We start from the raw sequence: 27,007 nt of genomic DNA, 5'->3' as shown, positions 1-27,007 counted from the left end.
ATTCAACAAAGTTCGCATTTCTAAAACTTGTCCCAGTTTAAAAAATTCCGCTTAAGCTTTCGAAGCCAGATTTGCCTGAGGCGCGATAAACAGTAAACAAGTTGGCGATAACGAGGCTCTGCCTCCACGCTAATCCTGGCACTGCTGTGTATTGTTGAGGCGACGCATTACCTTGCCATTGCCCTAAGGCCAACTCCGGTTTTGTCCAATAATTCACTATTCCTGGTTGTGCGATGCTGCTGGTATGCATGGGTGGAGGCAGGGGATTTGTTGTGAGTGATTTTAAACCATTTTTTCTAAATATTTGTGAAAAGCAGACAATTCTTACAATTATGTTTTTAAACGTGTTTGCATGAATTTATCAAGGGGATTTTAAAAATTTACCTTTACTGGTTTCGAAAAATAAACAACATATTGGACAATATAAATTAAAACGATGCAATCTGAACATTGGACAAACTCTGTTAAAGAGTTACCTTTACTCTGGGAGAATAAACCTAGGTTGTTGAAAGCTGTGGAGAGCCGTCGGCCCAGGTCGCTTGAGATGGTCAAACATCCCAGGAATGAGAGCAAGTTTCTGCCGGGAATCGAGAAAGGGGAAACCGCTGAAAAACAATTTGCTCTTGTAGTTCATCGGTTAAAGAAAAGCCGGCGCCTTCACAAGCGTAAAAAGTCGATGAAAAGTCAGAGTAAAGTTTGTGAAGGAATCATTCGTCCTCTTACTTGGGGGCCGAACGGATCTAAATTTGTTGAATTTTGGGACTTCTTAGATCTAACGCTGAATATAGATTATGATTTAGACAGTAAGTCAAATTCTACATTGAACAACATTAAATTTACCATAGACGAAAAAACAAAAGCACCGAAGGCAACATCAGGTCAATATCATGAGGTTGAAGATACGAATAAATATTCGACTGTTGCCCAAATAGTGGCGGAAGGAGCGCATGAAGAGAGCAAGACTGAGTGTGACTTTGGAAAAGCGAAAGAGCATGAAACAATCTCCTGTTTGCTCGCCGAGCTCGTTGGTAAGGTGTCACGGTTGGAAGCACACGATCGTCGGTTGCTTGACAACACATATAATTTCGAAGCAAAACCTCCGTCTAACCCAGAAACCCAACATGAAGAAATCAAAGTTGTCATTATGGAAAAGGTCGAAAACCCAATGCAAGAAAATTGTGGCGATTATGGAAGTAGCTTCGATCCCAAACCTGTAAAAAGTTTAAAACCTCAACCATGCCAGCTTAATGTTAATGCATCTATTTATAATGAAACTAAACAATGCACCTTTCCTAAACATGATGAAACGCAAGGCAGAAATACAAGCACTGGAAACTTGTCAGGTGCGACCTCTATGATTGTGAAAAAATCCGTTCCTGATCAAAGTATTGTTTGCCGGAAGACGAGAGATGTTGAAATACATCCAGAGGTCGGTGCTGTGTTGGAAAAACTTCGAAATGATGTCGAAAGGTTATTGGATTTGGACAAATCATCAGAACAACGATGCACTGATTTGAAAATAAATGAACGAATCGAAATCTTAGGTTCGACTAAATATGGATTTGCAGCAAACAATGATGACGAGACGAGAGTAGTTGGAAGTGGAGATAATGTTAAGATTCCGGTGTTATTTGTGAATAATAAGCCAGAAGAATCGCTTTGTGCTTCTGAAGATGATAATTGCCGAAATGTTGTAGAAATAAACACTGGATCTGGCAATGATGTGGCGCAACCGGCCGATGACGTACCTGGCAATGTGGATGGCAAATATTGTTGGAGAAAACCGGTTGTCATAGAAACGAATAAACCTGAGGTCAGTTGTAACAAAGCATCATGGGCTTGGGGTATAATTTGCAATGAAACGCTTCATGTGTGCATGTACAGGATGCCGTTCAAATTTCCCTCATTGAAGTAAAAACACCCCCCTCTTACTTGCTGCGTTTGACATGAATTAGTCACGCATGATTGGGTAGAAAGGAATGTGGGAGTAATTCATCGTCAATTATCTCCAGTTTTGGCTTTAAATTTTTCTTTCCTACGTTAAACCATTTCTATTGCTAACGTTTCAATAATTACCCGACAAAAACATTAAAACTTTAAAATATTAGACATTTACTAACGACATAACCCGCTGTGTTAAATTCATTTAAACGTTCTTATGGCTTCGACAGCTGTTATAAAAAGTTTGTCGAACTTATACTGGTTCTTATGTTGGAAAGTTATCGATTGATTCTGTTTGGTTTCAGCGTCCTACGTCACTGCTCTACAGCAAGTGGGGGAACAACCCGATGAAGAAGTTGGCCTACATCCGGGATCTCTCAACCAACGTTTTCACACCGATTGATGACACGAATGGAGCGGATGTTTTTTCTGAGGAAACAGAGATGGCGCTAGAGAGTGCTTTTCACAGACAGAATTCATTTCTCCTTCGGCGCCACCTAGTGGTAAAGGTGGACGAAGAAAGTGATGACTTCAACCTCCAGGATACGCCTACAAACTCTTTCGCTCTAACAGATGATGAAATCGGTGCAAGTTGGTTGAAGTGCAGATCACTTCCAACAAACCTGGAACCAGATTTCACAGGATTTAATCATGGATATAATGTTGAATCAGAATCAGATAACTTTTCTTCCTTGAACAGTTCACAGGAAAATATAACGACAAACAATCGCGACTCAACGATCTCTCGTGTAAGCGCGACATCCAGCGGAACTGTTGTGGCTAGTGATGATGATGAGAAGAGTCACGTGACATCCATGTCATCCGATCCTCTTCTTTGTTCTGCTGCAAAAACCCAGATCGTCAGATCGAAGTCCTTTGACCCCCAGCTCGAAATATCGGGGGTAAGTTGCTTTTCAGTTCAATTTCTGTTAAAACTTATTCACACAAGTGGGCTTTGAAGCATGTTTTGCACCAAATAGATTCTGGCACTTTTAATGGGATTTCTAATTTTTTGAATCGGTTTAGATAAAGAAGTAAACATGTTGAAATGGTTTCTTGGCTGATTGAAAATGTTGACACAATATACTGTTTTGTGGGTGTGAAACCTCAGATATTGTTACTCGCATCTCTTGTGCCGTCATAAACATTATAATGGAGGTAATCAGCAACGTTCTATATTTGGGGTCAGCGCGGGGAATTGTGGGGATTTATGTGAGATGCCAAATATTTTTTACCAACCTGCAGAGGGAGCACGAATGTTTAAAATGTTTTTCTTGGATATGGAATGCGCTTAATTGTTCCGGCTTCGATCGATTGGAAAATTCGATATCAGATATTTGCCCAGTTGGGTTTCCGTCAATTCTCTTTCCACTGCTGTTGTTCATCGCCACCAAATCGCGAGAACAACAGGTTGTAGCAAAGTGGTGTAGGTTTCGAATCGTTTTTCTTGTGCTTATTGTTAAGTTGGGTTTAATGTGTTTGAGGGAAGTGAAGGCAAACTATTGATGTTACCATCGGAATATATGAAGTCTGTTGTTATGCACACTTGTTAGAAAGACTGAACCCCGCTTTATGTTGTATTTGTCAAAAACCATGCGATTTTTACCTTAAGCTATGAGACAAGCAAATTACCTCCAATCACAATTATAATATAACCATAATGTTACAACAACCATAATGTTACAGCAACCATAATGTTACAGCAACCATAATGTTACAACAACCATAATGTTACAGCAACCATAATGTTACAGCAACCATAATGTTACAGCAACCATAATGTTACAGCAACCATAATGTTACAACAACCATAATGTTACAGCAACCATAATGTTACAGCAACCATAATGTTACAGCAACCATAATGTTACAACAACCATAAAGTGACAACAACCATAATGTTACAACAACCATAATGTTACAGCAACCATAATGTTACAGCAACCATAATGTTACAACAACCATAATGTTACAACAACCATAATGTTACAGCAACCATAATGTTACAACAACCATAATGTTACAACAACCATAATGTTACAACAACCATAATGTTACAACAACCATAATGTTACAGCAACCATAATGTTACAACAACCATAATGTTACAACAACCATAATGTTACAGCAACCATAATGTTACAACAACCATAATGTTACAACAACCATAATGTTTACAGCAACCATTATGTTACAACAACCATTATGTTACAACAACCATAATGTTACAGCAACCATAATGTTACAGCAACCGTTACAGCAACCATACAGTGACAACAACCATAATGTTACATAAACCACAATGTCACATAAACCATAATGTTACAGCAACCATAATGTTACAACAACCATAATGTTACAACAACCATAATGTTACAGCAACCGCTACAGCAACCATAATGTTACAGCAACCGTTACAGCAACCATACAGTGACAACAACCATAATGTTACATAAACCACAATGTCACATAAACCATAATGTTACAGCAACCATAATGTTACAGCAACCATAATGTTACAACAACCATAATGTTACAGCAACCATAATGTTACAGCAACCGTTACAGCAACCATACAGTGACAACAACCATAATGTTACATAAACCACAATGTCACATAAACCATAATGTTACAGCAACCATAATGTTACAGCAACCATAATGTTACAACAACCATAATGTTACAGCAACCGTTACAGCAACCATAATGTTACAGCAACCGTTACAGCAACCATAATGTTACAGCAACCGTTACAGCAACCATAATGTTACAGCAACCGTTACAGCAACCATACAGTGACAACAACCATAATGTTACATAAACCACAATGTCACATAAACCATAATGTTACAGCAACCATAATGTTACAGCAACCATAATGTTACAACAACCATAATGTTACATCAACCATAATGTTACATAAACCATATTGTTAGAACCAGGGCGTCGATTTTTTGTTGCGTGTCGAACATCTTGAGAAAAATTGTCGTGCGTGTCGAATAGTAAAAATGTCGTATCTGTTAACTAACGCATGAGAACGTCCAGGCTTATTTCCATTACAGGATTCTTGTACTTACATAAGTTTGAAAGACATGTTGAAATAAAGACAAAACAATTAAAAACCTTGCAAGCAATAGGCTGCTATGAATCTTCAGATCCGATTGAACGAAAACATGATACTTGTTTTCGTAACAATGCAACATGTTTGGTATAAACAATGCTCCATTTTCGGAAACAATGGTTAGTTTAACGAGCCTATTCGCTAAACGTTGAAGCAAGTGTTGGCTGGTTTTTGCATGGATTTTGTCCAAAAAATTATTGCGGTTGCGTTTATTTAGCCATCTAAACAAACGATGATGCCATTAAGTTTTCAACACTATACGTAACCGTTCAGTTAAATGCTGTTGTTTGATAAAGACCCGAAATACAAATTTCTCCCCAAATAAACGTTTACGGTTTAAAATTAAACGACTTATACTGGTACCAACGTCTTCGAGCCACATTCGCCACCAGCATCGACGGCAAAAAATTGACAACTACATGTCAATAGGAAAATCGTTGGCGTCCAATCTTCGTAAAAAGAAAACTAGTAAGATCGATGTGAATGTTGCAAGATTGGCGTGACCGATACGTTAGACTTAGTTAAGTAATTCAATTTATGGACTTTTGTAGATAACAATATCGTTGGTCTGTTAGTGGTACTGCATACTGTAACTTAACAGTTGTTCACGCCGCCCGTGTCGAACATTGGCGTCGCGTGTCGAACACTTAAATTGGTGAAAAAGGCATAAATCGACACCCTGTTTACAACCACCATTATGTTACAGCAACCATATTGTTACAGCAACCATAATGTTACAGCAACCATAATGTTACAGCAACCATAATGTGACAACAACCATAATGTGACAACAACCATAATGTAACAGCAACCATAATGTGACAGCAACCATAATGTGACAACAACCGTTACAGCAACCATTATGTTACTGCAACCATAATGTTACAGCAACCATTATGTTACAGCAACCATAATGTGACAACAACCATAATGTAACAGCAACCATAATGTTACAGCAACCATAATGTGACAACAACCGTTACAGCAACCATTATGTTACTGCAACCATTATGTTACTGCAACCATTATGTTACTGCAACCATAATGTTACAGCAACCATTATGTTACAGCAACCGTTACAGCAACCATATTCCGACAGAGGTTGCTTTAGATGAGGTGGAAATCGATACGTCTCGATGAATGTTGTTTAATCTTCGCGGCGGAAAAGGCTCTCATGGATTTAGTTGTTTAACGCTTGCTCGCGAAATACCAACTGATTTAATTGCTATTTGTGTGAACGCAACGGAGGTTGAAGGCAATTTATTGGAAGTTTGTGTAGAAAACGTTTGAATTGAGCAAGAGTGCGGTGGTTTGTAGCAGAGTTTTGCATTTATTTATCAGTGAGTTGTGGAGTGAACGGCGGGTCGAGGAAAATGGATTACTTTGTTGTTGGGTTTCTCGCCTGTTGTCCTTCCTTTGATCGAGTGTTGCAAGTGCCAGGCAAAACCCAAGCTAAACATCACGACATGAATTATAAATAACCTTGCCTCTTAATGCTTACGAACCTGGCTATCTAGCTTGTGGCTAATATGCGTATGGTTTTGTTTGAATGATGTTTACTTGTGTCGTCACACAGAGTTACACAAAGAAAAATCAATTGAATTGTTCGGAAATAGAACAATTCCGCAACCATTTAGAGTGGCGCCAAATTTCATTGGAATTTTATAGATGGTCTGTAAACGTCATGTTGTTGGACGAATAGTTGTTGGTATCGCACAGTACAGCACAGTACAGCACAGTGCAGTACAGTACAGTGCAGTTGCTTGCCCATCAGATGTTAAACAAGTTTCACGAGAAAATTTCGTTCAATAGTTGAAAAGTTGAGAGACAATTGGTTGTTCGGCAACCATTATCGATGACCATTGTCAACAAAGGGTAGTTAACGAAAGCACGACTCGTTCTATTATCTACACGGACTCCATGGGCGGTTAATTATTGAAAGCTTCGTTTCGTCGTAAAAGAGTTAGGAATGTGGTTGGCTTAAGTAACTCACAGTGTATGTGAGTACATGGACTGGACGATTGTACGGAGTTGACGAGGAAATTATCTTTAGCTTGCGTTAAACCAACTAATCGTGGAGCATATAGGATATTAATCAGTCGCCTTTGAGGTGTAATGTATATCAGGACGTGTTTGGTAATTGTAGGTACGTCAGCCCATTGAGATAAACTTGTCTGTTCTAGAGTTGACTTTTATTACAACAATGCCATTGAGGAACATGCGGCAGTCACGTGACACAACCGCCTAACAAATTATTTTAATCAATTCCCATGGAAACCAGCTTCACGTGAATCACAGAAATAGTATTTCATAAAGCGAGGCAGTTGGGTTTAGGTTAATTCTTCTTCATACAGTTTGATATATTACATGAATATGGTTTTGTTTTCAAGGGAAAATATAAACGTGTTGTGTTTACAAACATTTTAGTAAATCTAAAAGAACCGTAGATCGATAACATCCTAAGACGAACACACCATCGCAGTCAGGTTTCAGAGCTTAGTTAAACCCTAACCCCGACTCCTGGCAGTAATTGATGGATCGTATTTCAACCCTAAGTCCGCTTAACATTCTCTACAGCTTACACCCCAAGCTAATCCGCACCAGAACTAAACTAGGCCAAGTGAACTTAGCCAGACTTATGACGAGTTTTCATGTGGAACAACTTACATTGAATTTTCAGCATAATGTAGGTTAGTCATAAGGTTTGCACACTGACGTACACAGTGGAGGACAAGCCCAGGTAATGTATGGGGTTTTTTCAACTACCAATGCATGGTAGATACTAAAACATGGCCACTCCAAAATAGCGTTATACCGCAAGAGCCGGGTGTTGGCTCTTTTAAAAGTATTTCTTTATTATTTTTATTTTGTTTTTTATCACTGTTGTGAGAAGGTATTTTTTTATATTTCAGTTGACCCCCACAGAAATCATAAGCTCTACAAAACACACGAGGGCACTAGGTGGCGGTATGCGTAGTTCTGTTGGCGTCGCGGTGAGCGCTCCGACCATCACCATAGCAACCGACGAACGAAGGTTTTTGACACCAGAGGACGCACTTTCTTCAACCCTCTACAAAAACGCTTCACTTCCAATGGTAAATAATTTTTGCAAATATGTTTTCCTTCCAAATAAATATTTCATGTCCGTTGTGAAAACTAAAATTGTTGAAAGCTTAAAACTTCATGAAACCAGTTTATTTCTGAATAAATGTAAAATGTGGTTACTCCGTTGAAGCCCAGTAAAACATTACACTGCTATTTTTGCTGCCAGGCGTACTAATTAATCAGAATTGCTCTTCTGGCACTTAAGTTCTTAAAAGAACAATTCTGATTAATAAACATTACTTTTAACTTTTATGTCCAGTCGAGGGCGGGTTTACAGTCGAGTAAATACGTTAAAGTAAATAATAATTTTAGGCAAATAAATGGGAAGCGGAAAGTTCGAAAAGTTCTTCTTCTTCACCAACAAGTTCCCCCCAACTAAAAGCCAAGGGCAAGTTCAAGGTGAATCCTCGCAACAAGAATATAACGCAGAGTTGTTGCTTTTATTTGTCGAATAGGCATTCAATCAAAACCCCATGTTTTTGTTTCAACTTATGGGTTTAGCGGCAAAATATTGCTGGTTTAGATCTTTGTAATTTTCTAATTCTTTCCGACAATAAATTTAATTTAACTTTCTCCACATTTACAAGCAATTTGTTCATAGAATTCACTTGTTAAGCAGGTTTTCGATCGTTACAAATTTGTTTGTGTTAGATGGCTTATCAGTATACCACAGTCTTTCCTGCGTAGAATATCATGCCAACGTAACCCCCTCAACACGGCCTAAAGCTCAACATTAGATCAATGTGCAATTTCATTGGTCCGATAAATATCAGCTTGTTGGTCGACATGCTCCAGTGCGTCTGGTTACGTTTGTTTTTAAACATTTCAAGATTATCAAAAAATTTGGAACAAAATTCCTGAACGTTTACGACTTTAAACGTTGATAAAAAGTGCGACGTGGATAAATTCACTCCTGTCTTAACTCGAAAGCATTCCTCACCATGTAAACAAGTTGTTAAACAAGCAATGAGTCGACAAATCCCCAGTGTATGTTTCTATTTGCACGAGGAGGTCTCGGCAACCCTATTGCAGCGAAATCTGGAATGTTGAATAGGTTTATTACCAAACAAACCGTTTCCTGTCATTTTATTGTCGTCATTGTTTGTTAATGTAATTCCAAGTTACAGCAACAGTCAGTTGCCGCCTTTTGAATTTTGAACCAAACGAAAAGTAATTATTTAGAACTTTAACAACTTTTGTGTTGTTTGAAATCCATAGAAAGTTGGAAACACAGAAACTGAAAAATTAACGTGGGATCGACGTAGGATTAACATAAGATTGCAATTAATTTAAATACATCAATTTGTGTTTTTCATCTCTAGGAACTTCAAAACAAGGAAACGATAACTGCAGGTAAGCTCACAGTTACACCACCTAGCGGACTGCTGCGATTTGACAAATTTTTGCTTGGTGGTGTAATGTGTCTTATTTTGTTGAAACAACACTGGTAGCAGACTTAGCCAATGTCTCCCTCAACATTTATTATATTAACCTTAGAGTTATTTCATGAAAGCGAATATAACCAATGACGTGCGATGTAAGGTCAGTTTACGTTAGCCAGGGTTTGTTGCAATAGCGGAAACGGTTTCGTCACCGCACGCTCCCCTGCATCCTCCCTGTGTTGAGGCGACTGCTTAGCAGGCGCTGCGTAAAAGCTGTTTTTGGTTCGTTCTGTTTACTGACAGCGTGATGTTAGCATCGTTGAACGTATAGGGATTAAATGGCGGCAAATATTATGAAATTCCTGCTTAGTTGAGTATGAACTTGAAGGCTATCAGCATGGATCAAGCCCAGCACAGTCACTTTGCACGAAAGCGTTTGGCTACAGGCGGACCAATTGTATATTTGTTGAATTTAGTGGAAATGTCTGAACTAGATATATGTTGATGCTCAACCCTGTACTTGCAGTAAGGAATGTGTTATTGAACACTTGTCTAAGTTGGTTGATTTGTTATTAGTAGTTAGTCTTACCAGACCCACAAAGTTTCTGTCATTAGAAAATTAAGGCTTGATGTGAGCCAAATGTCAAGCTAATTTTCATGAAATGCCAGACATGAATCACGTAGTAGACAGAAATAGATTACAACCTATAGTTTCAATGCCTGTTGTTAAAACACGCTTTAGCTTAGTTTTGATACACCGTATAGTCACGCACACAAGCAAGGGCCAGAAATCGTGTTTAATTTCGCATTAAATTTCCCTACTGTTTGCTGTGGTTCCTTGTACAACGTTTGAATCGTTGGTGGTCGGGCCTGGCTTCGACGCCTGCTATCAATGCCTTTGATTTATAATTTCCGCAAGCTGGTCAAAGGAAACGGTGCAATATCAGAAGCTTGAATAGAGTGCGCGCCTTCCCTAACCTGTAGCTGCCAAACAACTGCAGTCCATATTGCCAGCATCGGGCTTGACTCTACCGTAGGGATGTTGTGGGTGTTTTGTACTTGTGGAGTGCGTTGTATGTTGGTTGTATAAATATGAAATCCGCAAGCAGCAGAAATTGTTTGAAGACAAGTTGGGGTTTATTTATCCTTAGTCGGAGACATTAAAGTTTTATTCTTCATTGGGTTAGGGTTACTGTGGTTGTTCTTTCATTTTTGTCAATTATTACGTCAAGTGATACAGAACAGAGTTGACAAATAAGTTTAACACAGCTTGGTTACACACTTTTCTTACCACAAGATATAGAAACTTTCACTTCAGAATAAAAAGAAAACACATCAGTCACATCAACAGTTGTGAAACTAAACTTAGTGGTGTGGAAAACCAACTTATTTAAAAAATGCCATCCAGACATTTTAATATTGCAACAATATCAGCGATAAACTGTTTTTTAACAAAAATTATTGACAGCGAAAGGAGGTTTTGTGCTGAGTGTTGTCATAGAAACCTATGTCAATAAACTTGTGGAAAGTCAAACCCGTATTGAATGAAGTTGCCTACGTCATCCCCGAACGTAGAGATAAACGAAATGTCGCAATCTCTCAAAAGCGTTTCTCCCATGATCGCCACCAGAAGGAAGAAACCTTCGCGTCCGGCATCTTTTCGCCTCCCTAGGAAGAGCAGTTCCAGTGATATTTTCTTCGGGGGACTCGAAAGCACTCGCACTTTCTCTAACTCTGCAAGCAACGTGTTTTCACCAAAACCCGTTCAACTTCGTGGTTTAACCAATCAGAGACCAACACGACGCCCTATGTCATGTGATGTGTCACGTGTTGTCGGAGAGGAAGTTTGGGATCAAGATCTCAAAAACCTCGCTTACAGTGCGAGCTCCCTCGAACTCCAAGAACTATCTGGGAACAAGATTCAAATGCTTCCCTCAGTGGAGGACTTGTCTCCTCTTTTCGCTCCTTCAAATGAGTCGGATTACAAGAAGAAGAGGAAAGGTTCAATAATGAGAAGAAGGAGATTAGTTAAAAGTGCTGTTGTCCTTGGCGACCACCACAAGTCCCCCATTACTATGTGGGGAGACAACATCAGGTTTTCATGGGACGTTTTCTTGAAGAAGATTGTTGAAAATCAGTCGGAGCTCCGTAAGTTTCTCGTATTCAAGTTTTGGTTCCAGTAGTTTCGTTGAAACTATTGAACTTAATGGTTGCAAAGTTTTTGTTGCGTCACAATTTTTCTCATTACTTTATCGCTCGCATCTTGGCATCTTGCTCAAGCTGGTTGGTGACGTCACTCGGTTCAACGTTGCGTTAAACAAGGATTAGCTTGCGGTGTTTAGGTGACACTCAGCATTCCTTCAAATCCACGTTTTAAGTTTGACCTTCACAACGACATTCAAAGTTGATTCACTTCACACGTGATGAGAACCGACCAATCAACGTTTGTTCATAGTTTTGTGAAGGCTATGTTGAACCCGTGTAGGTTGCCTAGCGTCTTAGCCGGACAAGCGATCATGGATAAAAAACATCATTTTCCCGGCAGAACTTTTGTAAATTAAATTATTCTGGTGCTCGCCAACAAAAGCATCCGGTTTTACCGCCACGTAAAGTTATATAATTTCCACAAGGGGCGCTGTAGGCTTGCCAGATCGAAGCTCAGCTAATCATAATATGAGGGAGGGTGATCGGCAACACTGGCCTAGCGCCCGACCCGTATACCAATAAGAAAACCTGATTGGGATTCGTGCCCAGGACATCCTGGGTTCAAATCCCGGTGTGGTCAAAATAAATTAGAAAGAAATAATTTCATGACCACCAAGTATGCAAGGAATTCCACTTCTCTGTTGGGAAATGTTCATAACGTTCCATGTAGTTGGTTTGTTGTGGAAAACTTTTGTCAATCCTGTGCATAAATGTTAAATGTGAAACAATAAAATTTCGGCGCTGATGCAGAACAACTTACATCAAAACATAATCTTCCACTCAAAGGTGTTGGGTTTAAAATCACTCATGCATGACTCAACAGTTGGATATTTAATTTCGGCCGTTGCAATATAAAAGATGTACAATTTAATTTGGTTGTTAGTTGATGTTTTGTGTTGCAATACAGTCGGTTATTTAGGCTCTTGAAATTCTATTTGTGAATGATATTTGGTCCCATATTATGGTCAGACCTAATATAGTCGGTTTGATGAGGATTTCTTGATACGCAATTATCATTGTGACGTAATGGGATAAAGAATGTGGCATAATTATATGTGTTCGACAACCGTGCGTTGGTTGCACTCGAAGTTTGAAGTGGATTTAACTTAGCGGTTTGATGTTTGGCTTCTAATACTGCCACTATATGTGTGTTAGTCATTGTGATCCATATAACTTGTGGTTTTATACCTGGATATGTTTTGTTGTTTAAAATATTCTTGTGGCTTGTTTCCTACATATTAGTTTTAGTGGCAATGGTATTTTCACTTCCTTGGTTTTGAATAAAAAGTTTTGCTGGCGCAACAAAATCACTTTATCTTAGTTTACTCGTTTGAACTCCCAAAGATAATCAAAACATTTATTTTAGAACGCCAAGCTTCGGAGGCATGCAAATGGCTGAGAGCTGCCGGTTTTCCTCAGTATGTTCATTTATACGAAGGTAAACAAATCTCCCTGTAATTCAAACTTCCAATGTTGTTATGTTTATGGCAGTCGGAAGCTTCCCAGTCGATATCAGCAGCGTCAGCGCCGACCACGACTTCCTCGCCACGGAACATATCGCAGCCCTTGTCAGGTAGGCCGGGAGTTTTACTTTCAGGAGAACTCGAGTGATACGGATTCGGTTAATACGGATTCGGTTTATCCGAATTCGGGTAATCCAAAACTTTACCTAATTTAAACGAAGTTGGGGATTGATTCGAAATCCTTTCCTGACAAAAATTCTTTGGATAATCCGGATAAAAGTTGCCCCTTTAACATCTCGTAATCCGGTTTGGGTAGATATCCCTGCTAACGCTTCGGTAATATTTTTGTTCACGTCATAATTCCGTAGTACTGACGTCATCGTGTTTACACAGTGGTCAGATATGCGAGACATTTCTTATCATTTTCGAGCGGCGCAAAACTCGCCACATAGGTTTCCAACCAAACTTTCATTTGGTTCTTGCATGTTTGGATATTCTTGAAACTTCCACCTTAAACTCGGTGTAACTGCAATCTGCGATCGATGCAATCAGCATTAGCCTAGGATTGAAAGCATGTCGTCATCGTGCTTTAGTTTTGTAATATGTTGCTTCTATCCATCCATGCAATAAACTGATCGATTGAACGGTCCCTAACGGAATGAAAGCCTGTCGACGTTCCAATCGATTTTGTACAGAATGTATTTGAGGAGCCCAACTTCGCTCCGCAGCCAGTTTTAGAAGGGAGCCGTTTTCCTGCAAAGAATTTTAGTTTTGTTCTCGTGTTTAGAAAACCAGTTGCTTTCCGACATTAATTTCGGATAGATTGTAAACGTGAATCAACTGAGTAGAAAAAGTGTAAGTGGTGATGGATTGCGTTAAACTTTTTGTTGGCTGGACTGGAAACACCACGAATTCAAACCCCCAAAGACCCAAGTCCGCTTCGTTATCTCAAATTATTCAAAGTTCTGCAGGGCACTTACGGTATGTCGTGACGTCATCACAAAAGTTCCTGTGTTAATTCCAGGATAAGAAAATTGATTACTGTTTTGTTGCAGGAGGTTAAACATCCTCAACAAATGCGCCAACATGAAGCTGGACAAAAGTGGGGTAAGTGTGAGTTCAGGTTGCAAAGACCACGGTTGTTATTTCGCGGTTTCGCAGGTAGATTTAAAATGATAACAGCGAGGTCTAGTCAAATATATGTTGCAAAATGTTAAAATGAGGAAACATTCTTGCTTCAATGTTTAATATTTGAAATGCTTTCTTTGCGATTGAAAGCGTGTTTGTGGGACTTCTGATAAACTCCAGATTGTGCAGCTGGAGATCGTCAAGCAATGCATGTTTCCTAATCTCATGCGACAGAAACTTGAAACACGACTTGACGTGATTTGGTTGAAAAATAAAATTGTTTGTTTAATCCTGTCAACTTATTTCATTGTCTAGGCAAAATTTTGTCGGCCACAGCTTTCACAGGCTGTTTGTTTAAAGGTGAACTCAATAAATAATTCAGCGAAAAACCCGCAAAGTTTGATATTGGGATAAAACCTAGTGGAGATGGTTTCAAAAAGTGTGGTGGCCCATGGTGTGATATTGGTGGCCCATGGTGTGATATTGGTGGCCCATGGTGTTATATTGGTGGCCCATGGTGTGATATTGGTGGCCCATAGTGTGACGTTGGTGGCCCATGGTGTGATATTGGTGGCCCATGGTGTGATGTTGGTGGCCCATGGTGTGATGTTGGTGGCCCACTATGTGATATTGGTAGCCCATGGTGTGATATTGGTGGCCCACTATGTGATATTGGTGGCCCATGGTGTAATGTTGGTGGCCCATGGTATTATATTGGTGGCCCATGGTGTTATATTGGTGGCCCATGGTGTTATATTGGTGGCCCATGGTGTTATATTGGTGGCCCACGATGTGATATTGGTGGCCCATGGTGTTATATTGGTGGCCCACTATCTGATATTGGTGGCCCATGGTGTTATATTGGTGGCCCACTATGTGATATTGGTGGCCCATGGTGTGATATTGGTGGCCCACGATGTGATATTGGTGGCCCATGGTGTTATATTGGTGGCCCACTATCTGATATTGGTGGCCCATGGTGTAATGTTGGTGGCCCATGGTATTATATTGGTGGGCCATGGTGTGATATTGGTGGCCCATGGTGTTATATTGGTGGCCCACTATGTGATATTGGTGGCCCATGGTGTTATATTGGTGGCCCACGATGTGATATTGGTGGCCCATGGTGTTATATTGGTGGCCCACTATCTGATATTGGTGGCCCATGGTGTAATATTGGTGGCCCACTATGTGATATTGGTGGCCCATGGTGTGATATTGGTGGCCCATGGTGTGATGTTGGTGGCCCATGGTGTTAAATTGGTGGCCCACTATGTGATATTGGTGGCCCATGGTGTGATGTTGGTGGCCCATGGTGTTATATTGGTGGCCCACTATGTGATATTGGTGGGCCATGGTGTGATATTGGTGGCCCATGGTGTGATGTTGGTGGCCCATGGTGTGATATTGGTAGCCCATGGTGTTATATTGGTGGCCCACTATGTGATATTGGTGGCCCACTATCTGATATTGGTGGCCCATGGTGTTATATTGGTGGCCCACTATCTGATATTGGTGGCCCATGGTGTGATATTAGTGACAACAAGATGCAATCACGAACCTGCAAATACCACACGTGAGAAGTGGTAGCATTTAAATTGTGCTCTGTCCATTCGTGATAAAATGCGTTCTTCACTTCTTCTACATTGATTGGTTGCAATAATATTCCTGTTATCAGAGGCGATGGATAACTAAATGCATTGCAACAAAACTAAGCGCTCCGCTCTAAAGTTGGGCTGTTTGTCTTTTCTACTAGAGGTAAGTTTTTGTGAATTTTACCGCATGTTTATAAATATTGTTGCTAACACGTGTACCTGGTTAGGGTTAGAATACTTTTCTGTTGAGTCACAGATTGTTCCGACTAAACATTTGTTGTATGCGAAGATCACCTTTCGCCACTTGTAGTGCTGGTATTTGTTGAGGCAGTTGTGAAAGGAAAGTGACGATTCCAGAGTTAGAAGGCATGCTGGCTGTCACGCAAGCCTTACCCCACCCGCTAAACAGCACAAGTTGCAACAGCTATATACAAATTAGTCGACTCTCCAGTCGTTGTTTTATTTTGTTTGTTAGTAACCCTCCCCCCACATATTCTTGCGGTTTTTAAACCGGTTCAAGTTGACGTAAGTCATGGTTTGGGGAAGTTGCGGGAAAACATGCCAAGAACCGCGGTGTTGCCAATTCGATTTATTTCTAAATCATTTGTTCGGTTTGAGAAAATACGGAAGTGCGGCTATGTTGTTGGATATAAACACTTCCTAAACTACGGGGATCATCAAATAACGGACATGTTCATGCGATGAGTCACCTGGAGATTTGTGCAGCCGGTTCAGCGCATGCCCTCTGGCTATAATACCTGCAAAAAATCGACTTCGAATTTCCAGTCTATTAACGGATCGCCGTTTTTTACTAGACTCGTTGTTTAAATCGAACGAACTTAACCAAGATTTCTTCGAGCGAAATTCGTGAATCTCTCGTTTAAACAATGAATGTTTTAAGTTGTTACGCCAAAGTTTCTTTGCTTCATATGTTTTTGTGAAGATAAATTCGGTTTATTTCATCGTGTCAGTTTCAACACAACAGAATTAGAAAAAATGCGTTTAATCACGTGATCCTCTTCTCTTTCGAACTCATCTGACCTTCCAGCCCAAACAACAAGTTAAGTTCGGAGCTTGATGGCAAGATGTTAGCTGATAATTTTCTCTGACAGATCGTAATTTACATCAACGACATCGGCTTGATGAATCACCTAAACTTCCTTATATGGTCATTTAACATGGTTAAGGTGGCATAGAATCGGTTGACATTAAAGCAAATACCAAGTAAAAAGTATTTGTCTGCTTGCCAGCTCAAGCAGTTTTTGGAATAACTGCAAGTGACGTCATCACCAAGAGACGTAAATATTCATTCCTGTTTACAACTTTAACATTCCACGCCATGTAAATATCCAACCTTTACTCATATTGACGGGAAAGGTCGTTTGTGGATGCTTGTTGACTGCTAATGGTTGCTACAATATATAAACACACAAGATTCAATCTTAGAAGACAGCAATTCACGTCCCCCAAGTAATCACAAAAAAGCGAAAATTAATTTTATTTTGAGGTGTTATGGTTGCGCATGACTCGTTGTGTGGATCGCATTGGAATACAGGTGATTAAGCCAAGTTGGTGGATAATACAAATATTCAACATGTCCAAGCCACTCACGAATCCGCTTCTGTTTGATCAGCTTTTTCTTATTGATTCGATTTAGTGCTGGACAGGAATTAATATTGGCTTGGATTTCTTTGGATTTAATCCTTTTGTAAAAATACGTTAAAAATTTTACAAAATGTTGCTTAAAACCCAATAAATGAGGTCGTCAGTTTTGTTTGTCCTTCAACCGCGGTTGTTTGTTTGTTCGCGACCTCAGGGACTGTGAGTAATCCCATTAAAGATGTTTACTTTCCATTTGTCGCGTTCTAGAATAGAGTTTTTGTCTGAATGGCGTCCCTAGCGACACAATCTAGTTTGATTTTACGACTCTAACAATTCGGTCACACAGATGACCACCACCCGATTTGGGGCGAATTCGACGTAATTAATTTTTATTCGTCCGTTCCATGTTCAATTGTAACATTTTTTGCGTTTATTTTTTCGGTCAACAATTATTCCAGAATTCTATCATGTCGTCGTTTCATATTTCATTCATCGACCGGGTCATGATGACGTCACCATTTGACAGTTGTCGGCTTTGTTAAATATTGGTGGTAAAACAGCGACTGATTATTCTGACTTATTTGCCCAGGTGGCGAAATATGGCGATAATCAAATTAATCCGAAACATTAGCTATTGTTTAATGCTTACTAATTCTTTATAGAGATATTTGTAATTTTGCTTCGTCTGTGTTTTTGTTCTAACCACGCTAGACGGGGTCTGGAGCTGCAAGAAAGGTGAAAGAATTTCACGAACAAATCTTGTTTGTCTGGACTCTAATCTGTCTGTGGAATTTCCACCAAAAGAAATTACATCAAACACTGCCGGTTTTCTCGAAGCAGGGACTCAACATCAAAGGATGTGGGGCAGAAAAAAATCAACAATCGGGCTTCGTCGGCGAATGTTTGATGACAAAATAGCGACAGACAGGTGTTCAAATCTATTTGTCGAGTCTCGTTTACTCACTTACGCGAAACTCTCACATTCTTAGAAAAGTTAAACTGTATGTGACGTCACTGACCCTAGCAACGTGGACTGCATGTGACGTCACTGACCCTAGCACTGTAGTAAAACATATTTCATAATTTATTTTACTTATTTTGCAAAAAATTAAAAAAGTTTTCATTTCTGGGACCTGTGAAACCCGGAGATTTGTGACGTAAGCACTTTTGTCGAGTCTCGTTCATTTGTTTTGGTGAATCTTGTTGTAGATTAGAAAGTTATTTCGTTGCATCGAATCCCAATATGAGAAAGGTGCCATTGTGTTATCCTCGGTTTCGAGTGCGTAAAATCACATGTTGCCATTAATTGATCGCTTGGTACGTCTGGAGGGAAGTTAGTTTGTGTTATGAAAGTGGTGAAAGCTACTGGCCACAATAAAAAGTTGCTACCAGTCAAACGACTCATCATTTGATTCCAAACAACTTTGCTTTGGGCAGTAAAAGCATCAAGTTTACGACTGAGAACCAGTAAAACAATTCTGTCTCAGAGTCTCTGTTGTTGTGACGGCAATTTATGTATTAAGATTGCCGCTGTGAGTTCTATGCTAACATGTAGAGGATGCTTTAAACACAATGGGATTAACAGGTCCCGGTTATTTGACCTTTTCTACGTCATTCACTGTCACATGACTTTAGTGAAGGTGACACTTCCCGAACGGAAAAGCGATCTGGTGCTAATCGCTTTACTGGCGTCCTTGTCGGTCGTCACCTTGGCTGGCGCCAAAGACTTTCCGCGGTTTTTATTTGTTTATTTTTTATGTTTGAAAGTCTTGCTGTGTTAACCACGTGATTAGTTCTGTGACTGTCGAACAACGATAAAGGTTTTCGAACTGGCACAAAACCTGGTTTTGTTATACTTTACTGTTTCTGATTTCTGTTTATGACGTAACAGAGTTGTCCTTCCTGTTAAATATCCCGGATGTATAAACAGCCCCGAAATTTGATTGTCTGTGTTCTAAAACTCAAAAGAGTGCCAGATTTTTGTTGTCTTTGTTGCATTGAAGAGTTTGCAAAGTAAGCTTCGGGTTTGCTCGCCAGTGGATATCTTACCAGCCACAGACTGCTTTCGTACCAATAAGAAAATTGTAAATGTCTCGTGAGGTAACAATAGAACAAACGCCGGCATGATGTCACCATTCACGAGCACACGAGCTTTCTGTGTTTAAAGTTGCCACGCTGTTCGTTCTCACCAGAAACTTATTTGGTTTCCGAACCAACCTTGCGGGAGAGTTTTAAACGTACACAACCGGTGCGCAGTAAGCTGGGTTCCAACTTTGGTCCCTACTACGTCATGTGTCACGTGATCAAACACTTGCTTCGATGACAAATGTCGGTTGATTGGTTTGATGTTGATATGGAGCAGGTGTTGCTCGTGAAATGCGACAGGACGTGGTAATGGCGTAGTGACGACCAGCAGTAATCTTACAAAGGAAAAGATTTGAAACATTTTCTTGAAGATTGTTTTGGTAAATTATGTACTTGCATGGTTCGCAACTTCTCTATGTTCAACTCCTGTGGCGCCACTTTCTTATCGTCCCTGCATTATTCCCACACGCCTCCAGCCTCCAGCCTCCCGCCTCCCGCTCTCTCGCCAACATTTCCCTTTTTTCTCGCAACAGAAAAAAGAGAAGCCGTCCTAATTTTTGGTGTGACGTTTGTCAAGCAAGCTTTGTAGCCACGAGGAACAGCTGTGGGAGGTCAACGTTTACAACTGTGTGACATTTTACTCGTTTGATGAGTTAGAGATATTTCCGCGTGGAAGCGACAATTTTTCCAGCAAACTTCTTATTTAGCAAAAGTATTGGCGACTTTATTTGTTAATAGTTCAATTGATAAAGATTCCAAAACGCTTTAAGATTCTTGTGGATATCAGCAGAAAACTTGACGCAATGGAAAGAAGAAAATCAACTTTGCAGGCAACGAATGTTCGTCGCAGCTGTGGAGACGGAATTATAAAAACGAATGTCAATAACCACAGAAGTATTCACAGTGACCCGGGATTTAAATCCAGCCCTGCAATAAGCGAGCAAGTGCTGAAGCAGTTGGCTGATGTTGTGCTGAGAAGGAAAAACCCTAACTACAGGAGTTTACTGCGATCCCGCACCGCATTTAGAGTCGACCATCCCCGTCAAACTTCTATCTTTGCTTCGGGGTGCAAATATTTCGACGCAAAAATGCGGGATCCAAGTTTTAACCGAAAATCTGATTTTAGTCCGCACAGGGGAAATCGACGCGTGTGCATTCTTGATTCGAAGCTTCTAGAATATGAACAATGCACGAAATCACGCGTGAAGTCCACTTCTCTGTCTTCATCTGCTACAAGCGTTTATTCTGAAGAAGACAATTTAACCGATTCTACCGAACGGATGTCCTTCTCATCTTGCTCATCCAGTTGCCCTTCTGTAACCTCAGACAGCAGAAGGGATTCTTTTGATATTATTGAAGATGTTGTCAATGGAAACAACAACAATGAACATCAAGGGGTAGTCAGAATAGAAGGAGATTTGCTTGTCGTCAATTTAAGAAATTTTCAAGAATCGAACAATAAAGAAAACGCAAAATTGTCGGATTTAGAGACCAAGTTAAGTTCGAAGGTAGGTTTCTCCATTGTAGTTTGAAGAATCGAGGCCGCCTCGTGGGTGATTTGATTTAATTGCTTCATAATTACTACATGCCCTGCTACCAACGTGGGTGGTAATGTTTACACATTAGTTTCCTAGACACGTTTCTGTTCCATGTGTGTTGCCAATATGTCTGTTGAGATGGCGTGGACAAAATTACCGGCAACTCTCGGTTGTGTGCAAAACGTATCACAGTCCGTGGTGAAAGTCAGTAGCAAGTTGTCAATATCCCGAGGCGCGACATGCTTGTGATGTTATGATTTCCTCACCAATTTACGTGACGCAATTCATCATGACTCGGTCCAACAAAATTAAAGAAACCTTAATTTATTTCAAACAATTTTGTTCGAAACATTCGAATAATCGCGTGTCTTCGAACGCATTTGTAATTATCAACTTGGTTGACTCGTGTGCAGTCTGTGTGTGTGCTGCTGATAATCCGCTGCCCATCTTGATCACCTTGTGCTCGTTTGCTCGTTTGCAGGCCGCATATGTGTGCGTGTGCGTGTGCGTGTGCGTGTGCGTGTGCGTGTGCGTGTGCGTGTGCGTGTGCGTGTGCGTGTGCGTGCGTGCGTGTGCGGCGATGGTCAGCATTTAGCTTTGCGTTGTGACGTTGTATCTCTAAATCCAACCGACCACTTCTGTTTGTTATGATAAAAGCGATAAAACTGCAAGTAATTTGTTTTTAACGTTTCTCCTCGGCTCCAGTTTGTAATAATCGATTACTTATAAGTTTGTTTTAGAAAGTTTCTCTGCCAGGTGACGTCAACAGGTTTCGAAACTAAAACTTGCTTTAACCTCCACATAGATATTGCCCTCTATCTGACCTTGTTTTAGCAAGGGAGTCACCCTTCGCTGATACAATTTTACAACTTTATGGAAATTGTGTGCTTGCCATGACACGCCCATAATAATATACACGCCCAACTCATATTCGAGGATCAGATGTTTTGGTTTCTGAATAAATTTTGGTTGTTTTTCAACCCTTGTGTTTCACTGAATCCAAACACAGTGTTATGTTTACAAAAATCCAAATCGATTTTTTGCATTAAAGAGGATTTTGCTTCTACAATGGAAAAGTGGGACAAGTAATAACCCCCTTACAGTGTCGTAGCTCTCGAGTGGCATTGTGTCGTCATAAAACGAACCGGGACATCGAGGCGCTTGTCGTTGACTTTTCGCTTCATGTAAACTGCCATTGTCGCACTCTATTGTTGTGTATTGTGACGTCACTGTCCCACTTTGTGTATTTTCGATTTGTTTAATTGTTTGTCTTTTCGAAACGTGACATGCACAGCGATGAGTACACGGTAATATTATTTGTGACATTTGTACAGGTGAAAGATGTGCAGACAGACGATGATGATGATGACGACGAACAATGTGCGATTAGTGAGTTCTGGCACTTTGAGGAGGATGGAAGGAGGTGGTCCCGTCTGGATAGCAAAGGAGGCGAAATTATGAGAAAACCTTCAACTATTTCCACCAAACTTTTTCCTCATGTTGAAGAGGTCTAAAAATTTAACGCTGAATTTAGGATATTTTAACGAAAAAGATTGGTTACAACAATGGCTTGTGTGGTTTATGGAACGATTGAACCTTTGTATTTCATAAGCAACAAACCGATTATGACGTCAATGTCACTATGGTTTAAATGCTGCTTGCGTTGGTGATGACATCATATATTTGTTCTTCAGGATTCTGGTGACGTATTTGACTCCGAGGATCGCCTTTCATCAACTGGAAGCGAAGATCTTCCATCCGTCCAACGTCCAATCATCGATGGATCTTCGAAACGGACAAAGTTACCCGTGAAGTCAAAAAGCAACAGCTTTCTCCGAAGAGTTGACCTCCGGAAGTTCCGACCATCATCGTTTCGACGCCAACACAGGAGCGGATCTGTTGATGGTGAGCCAAAGACTTCCGGTAAAATCCATCCACTGTCTGATGGAAGAGGGAAGCGAGGGAAGACGATTGTGATCAGTGATCCCATCCTCAAAAGTGGGAAAGAGAAAATAGACAACATGAAATGTTTGCCAATTGAAAATTCACTTATTAATGGATTAAATTCAAAACAAAACGGAAGAAAGAACTCCTCCCAATCTCTCATAAGCTCCTCATCTTCATCTGGAAGTGGAGCAGCCAGCACTGCATCCACTCCTGTGGCACGATTGAGATCCTTTACTGAGGTTGGTGAACATTTTGTTTTAGTTGTTTCGAAATATTGACATGTCCGCTTTGTAGGATGCGACCGTCAGATCGGATGCTGGGGAAGTTGCTTCCTCTTCTCTTCGCATCTTTACCCGACCTGAATCAAACAAACAAAGATCGCAAACATCTCCTGATCCGGAGGTAGCTGTGTTTTTGATGCCAAAAGATCACGTGCCTGGAAAATTCCCCTCCGCAATCAGAGAGCTTGGATCGGATGAAGATGTTCTCTCTGGAGGAAATGAGTCGGAATCAGGAGACAGGAGGAGTCAACGTCCAGTCAGCATATACGACAACCTACCGGAAAGTGTTTTAAGTGGAGCAGCATCAGCGCAGGATCTAATGAACATCTTGGATCCATCAGCTCCTTCAGTGGATGACTCGGGAGTATTTGTCAGTGGGAGTCAGGAGTCTTTGGATGTTGGGAATCCAGTCAATGCGGATGCCGCCTTTTGGAGCGTGGATGATATTGTAGAACGCACTCATTCCCTCCAGCAGATGGTGAGATCTTGGGAAGAAGAAGATAAACAGGATCAAAGTGATGTTTCCAGCATCCACAACCAGCAAGACGTTTTGCCCTCGTACAGTTCAGAGGTTAGTTAAGCATCGGTGCAATACGTTCGAACATGCAATACGTATTATTTTTTCACACAATTTATCCAATTATTAGAATATTTCATCCACTGAAGACGAGGTTCTTCCCAAGAAACTTATCAACAGTGAGCGTAAAGTGATGTAAGTGGTGACGTAACTTGGAAATAAAATAAATATTTGATCTGATGATGTAGCGGTCACGGTTCGGTGACTGGCAATTTATGCATGAAGTTCAGGCATTTTGAGTAAGCTTGGGGTAGATCACACTTGTTAGCTGTGCAGCAAACCATAAAAGCATATTTGTATCTAGGGCAGCGCCTCAAGCAGCATACCAGTTCATATAAGACGCTCAAATAGTTTCTAGCCTTTGTTGTTTTTGTATCTCTGTTTGCACTGGAGCGTGATTATCATGTTATGACCCTTGAACAGGTTGCGACAAGCCAGATTAAGATGGAAAAGCTTCAACCGCGACCACAGGCCTGGTTCACAATCCCAACAGGTTTTGCAACTCCACAACTTGTCTGTGGGACAACTGATGATTTTGAGAAGACTTTCCATGTTAAAATTAACTGCATTACTGGAAAGCTACGCGTCCAATACGACCAAAGGTTCTTTGAGCTGGTAAATAAGTTTTGCCGTGTGGCGGTTATGCTTCAAATTCTAAATAACACATTTTGTTATTGAACACTTAGGTCTGTTCCCCGCTTTATCCGCCGTATTAAAGTGCCAGATTACAAAGACAAAGCGGTTTTCGGAGTCCCATTGTTACACAATGTGAAGCGCTTCGGTCAACCACTCCCTCAATGCATCCAACACGCATTCGCATTCCTAAGACGAACTGCTCTTGATCAAGTTGGTTTGTTCAGGAAACCTGGAGTTCGATCCCGCATACAAAGACTTCGTACAAGCTGTGAGAAGAATCCTTTGCTCTCCAACTTTGAGGAATGCAGCTCTTACGATGTAGCTGATATGGTAAAACAATTTTTTCGGGAACTCCCCGACCCCCTCATGACCATGAAACTGTCGGAAACTTTCATTGGAATATTTTTATGTAAGTTCACATTTATATATTTTTTATATTGGTTTTTAACCAAATGAATATGTAGACGTCCCAAAAGAGTTGTGGCTTCAAACGCTACAGGCAGCTGTTATGCTTCTGCCAGACGAAACGCGGGAAACGCTTAAGACGTTACTCTGCTTCCTTAGTGACGTTTCATCCAGGTCAGATGAGAATCACATGAATGAAACGAACCTGGCCACGTGCTTTGCTCCATCACTTTTCTACCAACAGTTCGGGAACTTTAAAAACCCTTCATCATCATCTCCCAAGTAAGCATTTCCACATACGCAATTCGTCACGTGTTCCACATTTACCTATATGACGTAATTTTTCAGAGTGCGCAAACAACAGGCGAGTAAAAGTGCGGGGAACTTATCGTTTGGTCGACCTGATATGAAGGAAATGAACGAAAATGCGGCTTCTAATAATTGTCTTGCCTTCATGATCAGACATGTGCGCGAAATGTTTAAGGTAAATCACCACGAAGACGTGATGGAATTTTCGAATTTTATTTGTTTGAAAAAGTTCCACAGCTTTGAAAAGTTTTATTTCCAAATATTTAAATGGAACCACTGCATACTCCTATTTAATATTTTGTGTTTTTCTTTTAAGTTTAGTAGTAATTGTAATTTTAGATATCAGAGGACGCAATGACACAATGCCGTATGTCTGTAATGCAACAAAATGAAGACGTTCTCGCTGACGAAATAGGCTACACACCTGATATGGGGGATGAGGTTGACTATTTCACCGATTTCAACGCTTACGTTGATCGAATCGTTGCCCAAACGCTTCGTGAAGAACAGAGAGTTTCTCAAAGTAAAGGAGGATGGCAAAGTGTGCCCAGCGCTACTGGTTGCGAACTCATGTTTAAGAAGGTGAATATAAAATTGTTTGATCATTAACTCATTCCTACTATAAAATAATGTTTGTTCATCCGACTTGGAGAAATAAGCAAGTTATTTTTAGATGAACGACGACAATCCCCTTCGAATGTGGAGATGCCAGGTTGAAATAGAGGGAGCGGAAGTGACGCAAATTGCTGATAGAATTTTAAACGAACGACATTTGTGGGATGAAGATTTGTTGCAGTGGAAAGTTCTTCAACAACCTGATGATAAAACTCAACTTTTCCAAACAGTTCGCGCCGAAATGAGCCCTCATCCGACGAGAGATTATTGCGTCCTCAGGTAGGAGGTGGCTGATGGTTGTCATGGGAACACTGTTATTAATTCAGCCACATTTTATTTAAAGGTCGTGGAGGGAAAACACAAATCCACGTGGTGCTTACGTCATAGTCGAAGCTTCAACCAGCCAACCTAACTTACTCGGTGACGTCAGAGGTGTCGTCCTTACGTCACGTTACGTCATCGAGCCAACGGATAAGCCATCAAATTGTTTGTTGACTCACATATGCCGAGTTGATACAAAGGGACGCAACCCAGAATGGTACAACAAAGCTTACGGACATATTGAATGTCAGTTGCTACTAAGAGTCAGGGATTCCATAAACCTTATGCTGCCTAAAAAATCTTGATTGGCGTAACTTTCTTAAGCTTCTGGGCATCAATCTCTATCACCGTTTACCCAACAAGTTCAAACAATAACACACTTCTTTAATTTTATTGTTGTTGTGTTGCGTCACAAAGATTGTTAAACTTTGTTTTATTACAAAAGTCGCGTATATTTATCTTATTTTGCGGCCAAATATTTTCGCAAAACCTCAAAAAGCGAAACACTGCCCTTTATTTTAAAGTGTTTATCACAAGCCTTTGCAGATACAGGTGTTGAACAGACACAAGCTTAACGATGTATTCTGCACGTTTATTTCCGTCGAGATTCTTCTTGTTGTTGTTGTTGTTGTTACATTTTTTCTTTTTTTGACGTTATCCTTGCATCACGGACTTTCCCCTGTGCTATTTGTGATCACGTGATATCCGCGCAACAATAAATATTTAAATCGTTCAAACCACGTCATCATT

The 27,007-nt window shown here is 40.4% G+C and overlaps 1 protein-coding gene across 2 annotated transcripts; it reads left to right on the top strand.

Moving 5' to 3' along the window:
- Positions 1–372: 372 nt before the first annotated feature.
- Positions 373–26,988, top strand: LOC145910509 (rho GTPase-activating protein 7-like). Of its 2 annotated transcripts, XM_082997652.1 has the most exons (19): positions 373–1,813; positions 2,247–2,843; positions 7,976–8,158; positions 8,481–8,567; positions 9,491–9,521; positions 13,122–13,193; positions 13,247–13,328; positions 14,274–14,325; positions 22,501–22,674; positions 22,861–23,352; positions 23,408–23,965; positions 24,042–24,106; positions 24,395–24,586; positions 24,658–25,016; positions 25,072–25,294; positions 25,361–25,496; positions 25,661–25,903; positions 25,995–26,215; positions 26,280–26,988. In XM_082997652.1, the coding sequence occupies exons 1-19, from the start codon at positions 437–439 to the stop codon at positions 26,560–26,562; spliced, it is 5,427 nt and encodes a 1,808-aa protein (XP_082853778.1). In that variant the 5' UTR covers positions 373–436; the 3' UTR covers positions 26,563–26,988. The 2 variants fall into 2 exon arrangements, with proteins under 2 accessions (XP_082853778.1, XP_082853779.1); XM_082997653.1 differs by lacking the exons at positions 25,995–26,215; positions 26,280–26,988 and having other exon boundaries at positions 25,646–25,784.
- The last annotated feature ends 19 nt before the right edge of the window (positions 26,989–27,007 follow it).

Source organism: Ascidia mentula, chromosome 8 (assembly GCF_947561715.1).
Source record: "Ascidia mentula chromosome 8, kaAscMent1.1, whole genome shotgun sequence".
Classification (NCBI taxonomy): Eukaryota; Metazoa; Chordata; class Ascidiacea; order Phlebobranchia; family Ascidiidae; genus Ascidia; species Ascidia mentula.
This window is presented reverse-complemented; position numbering and strand designations above follow the sequence as displayed.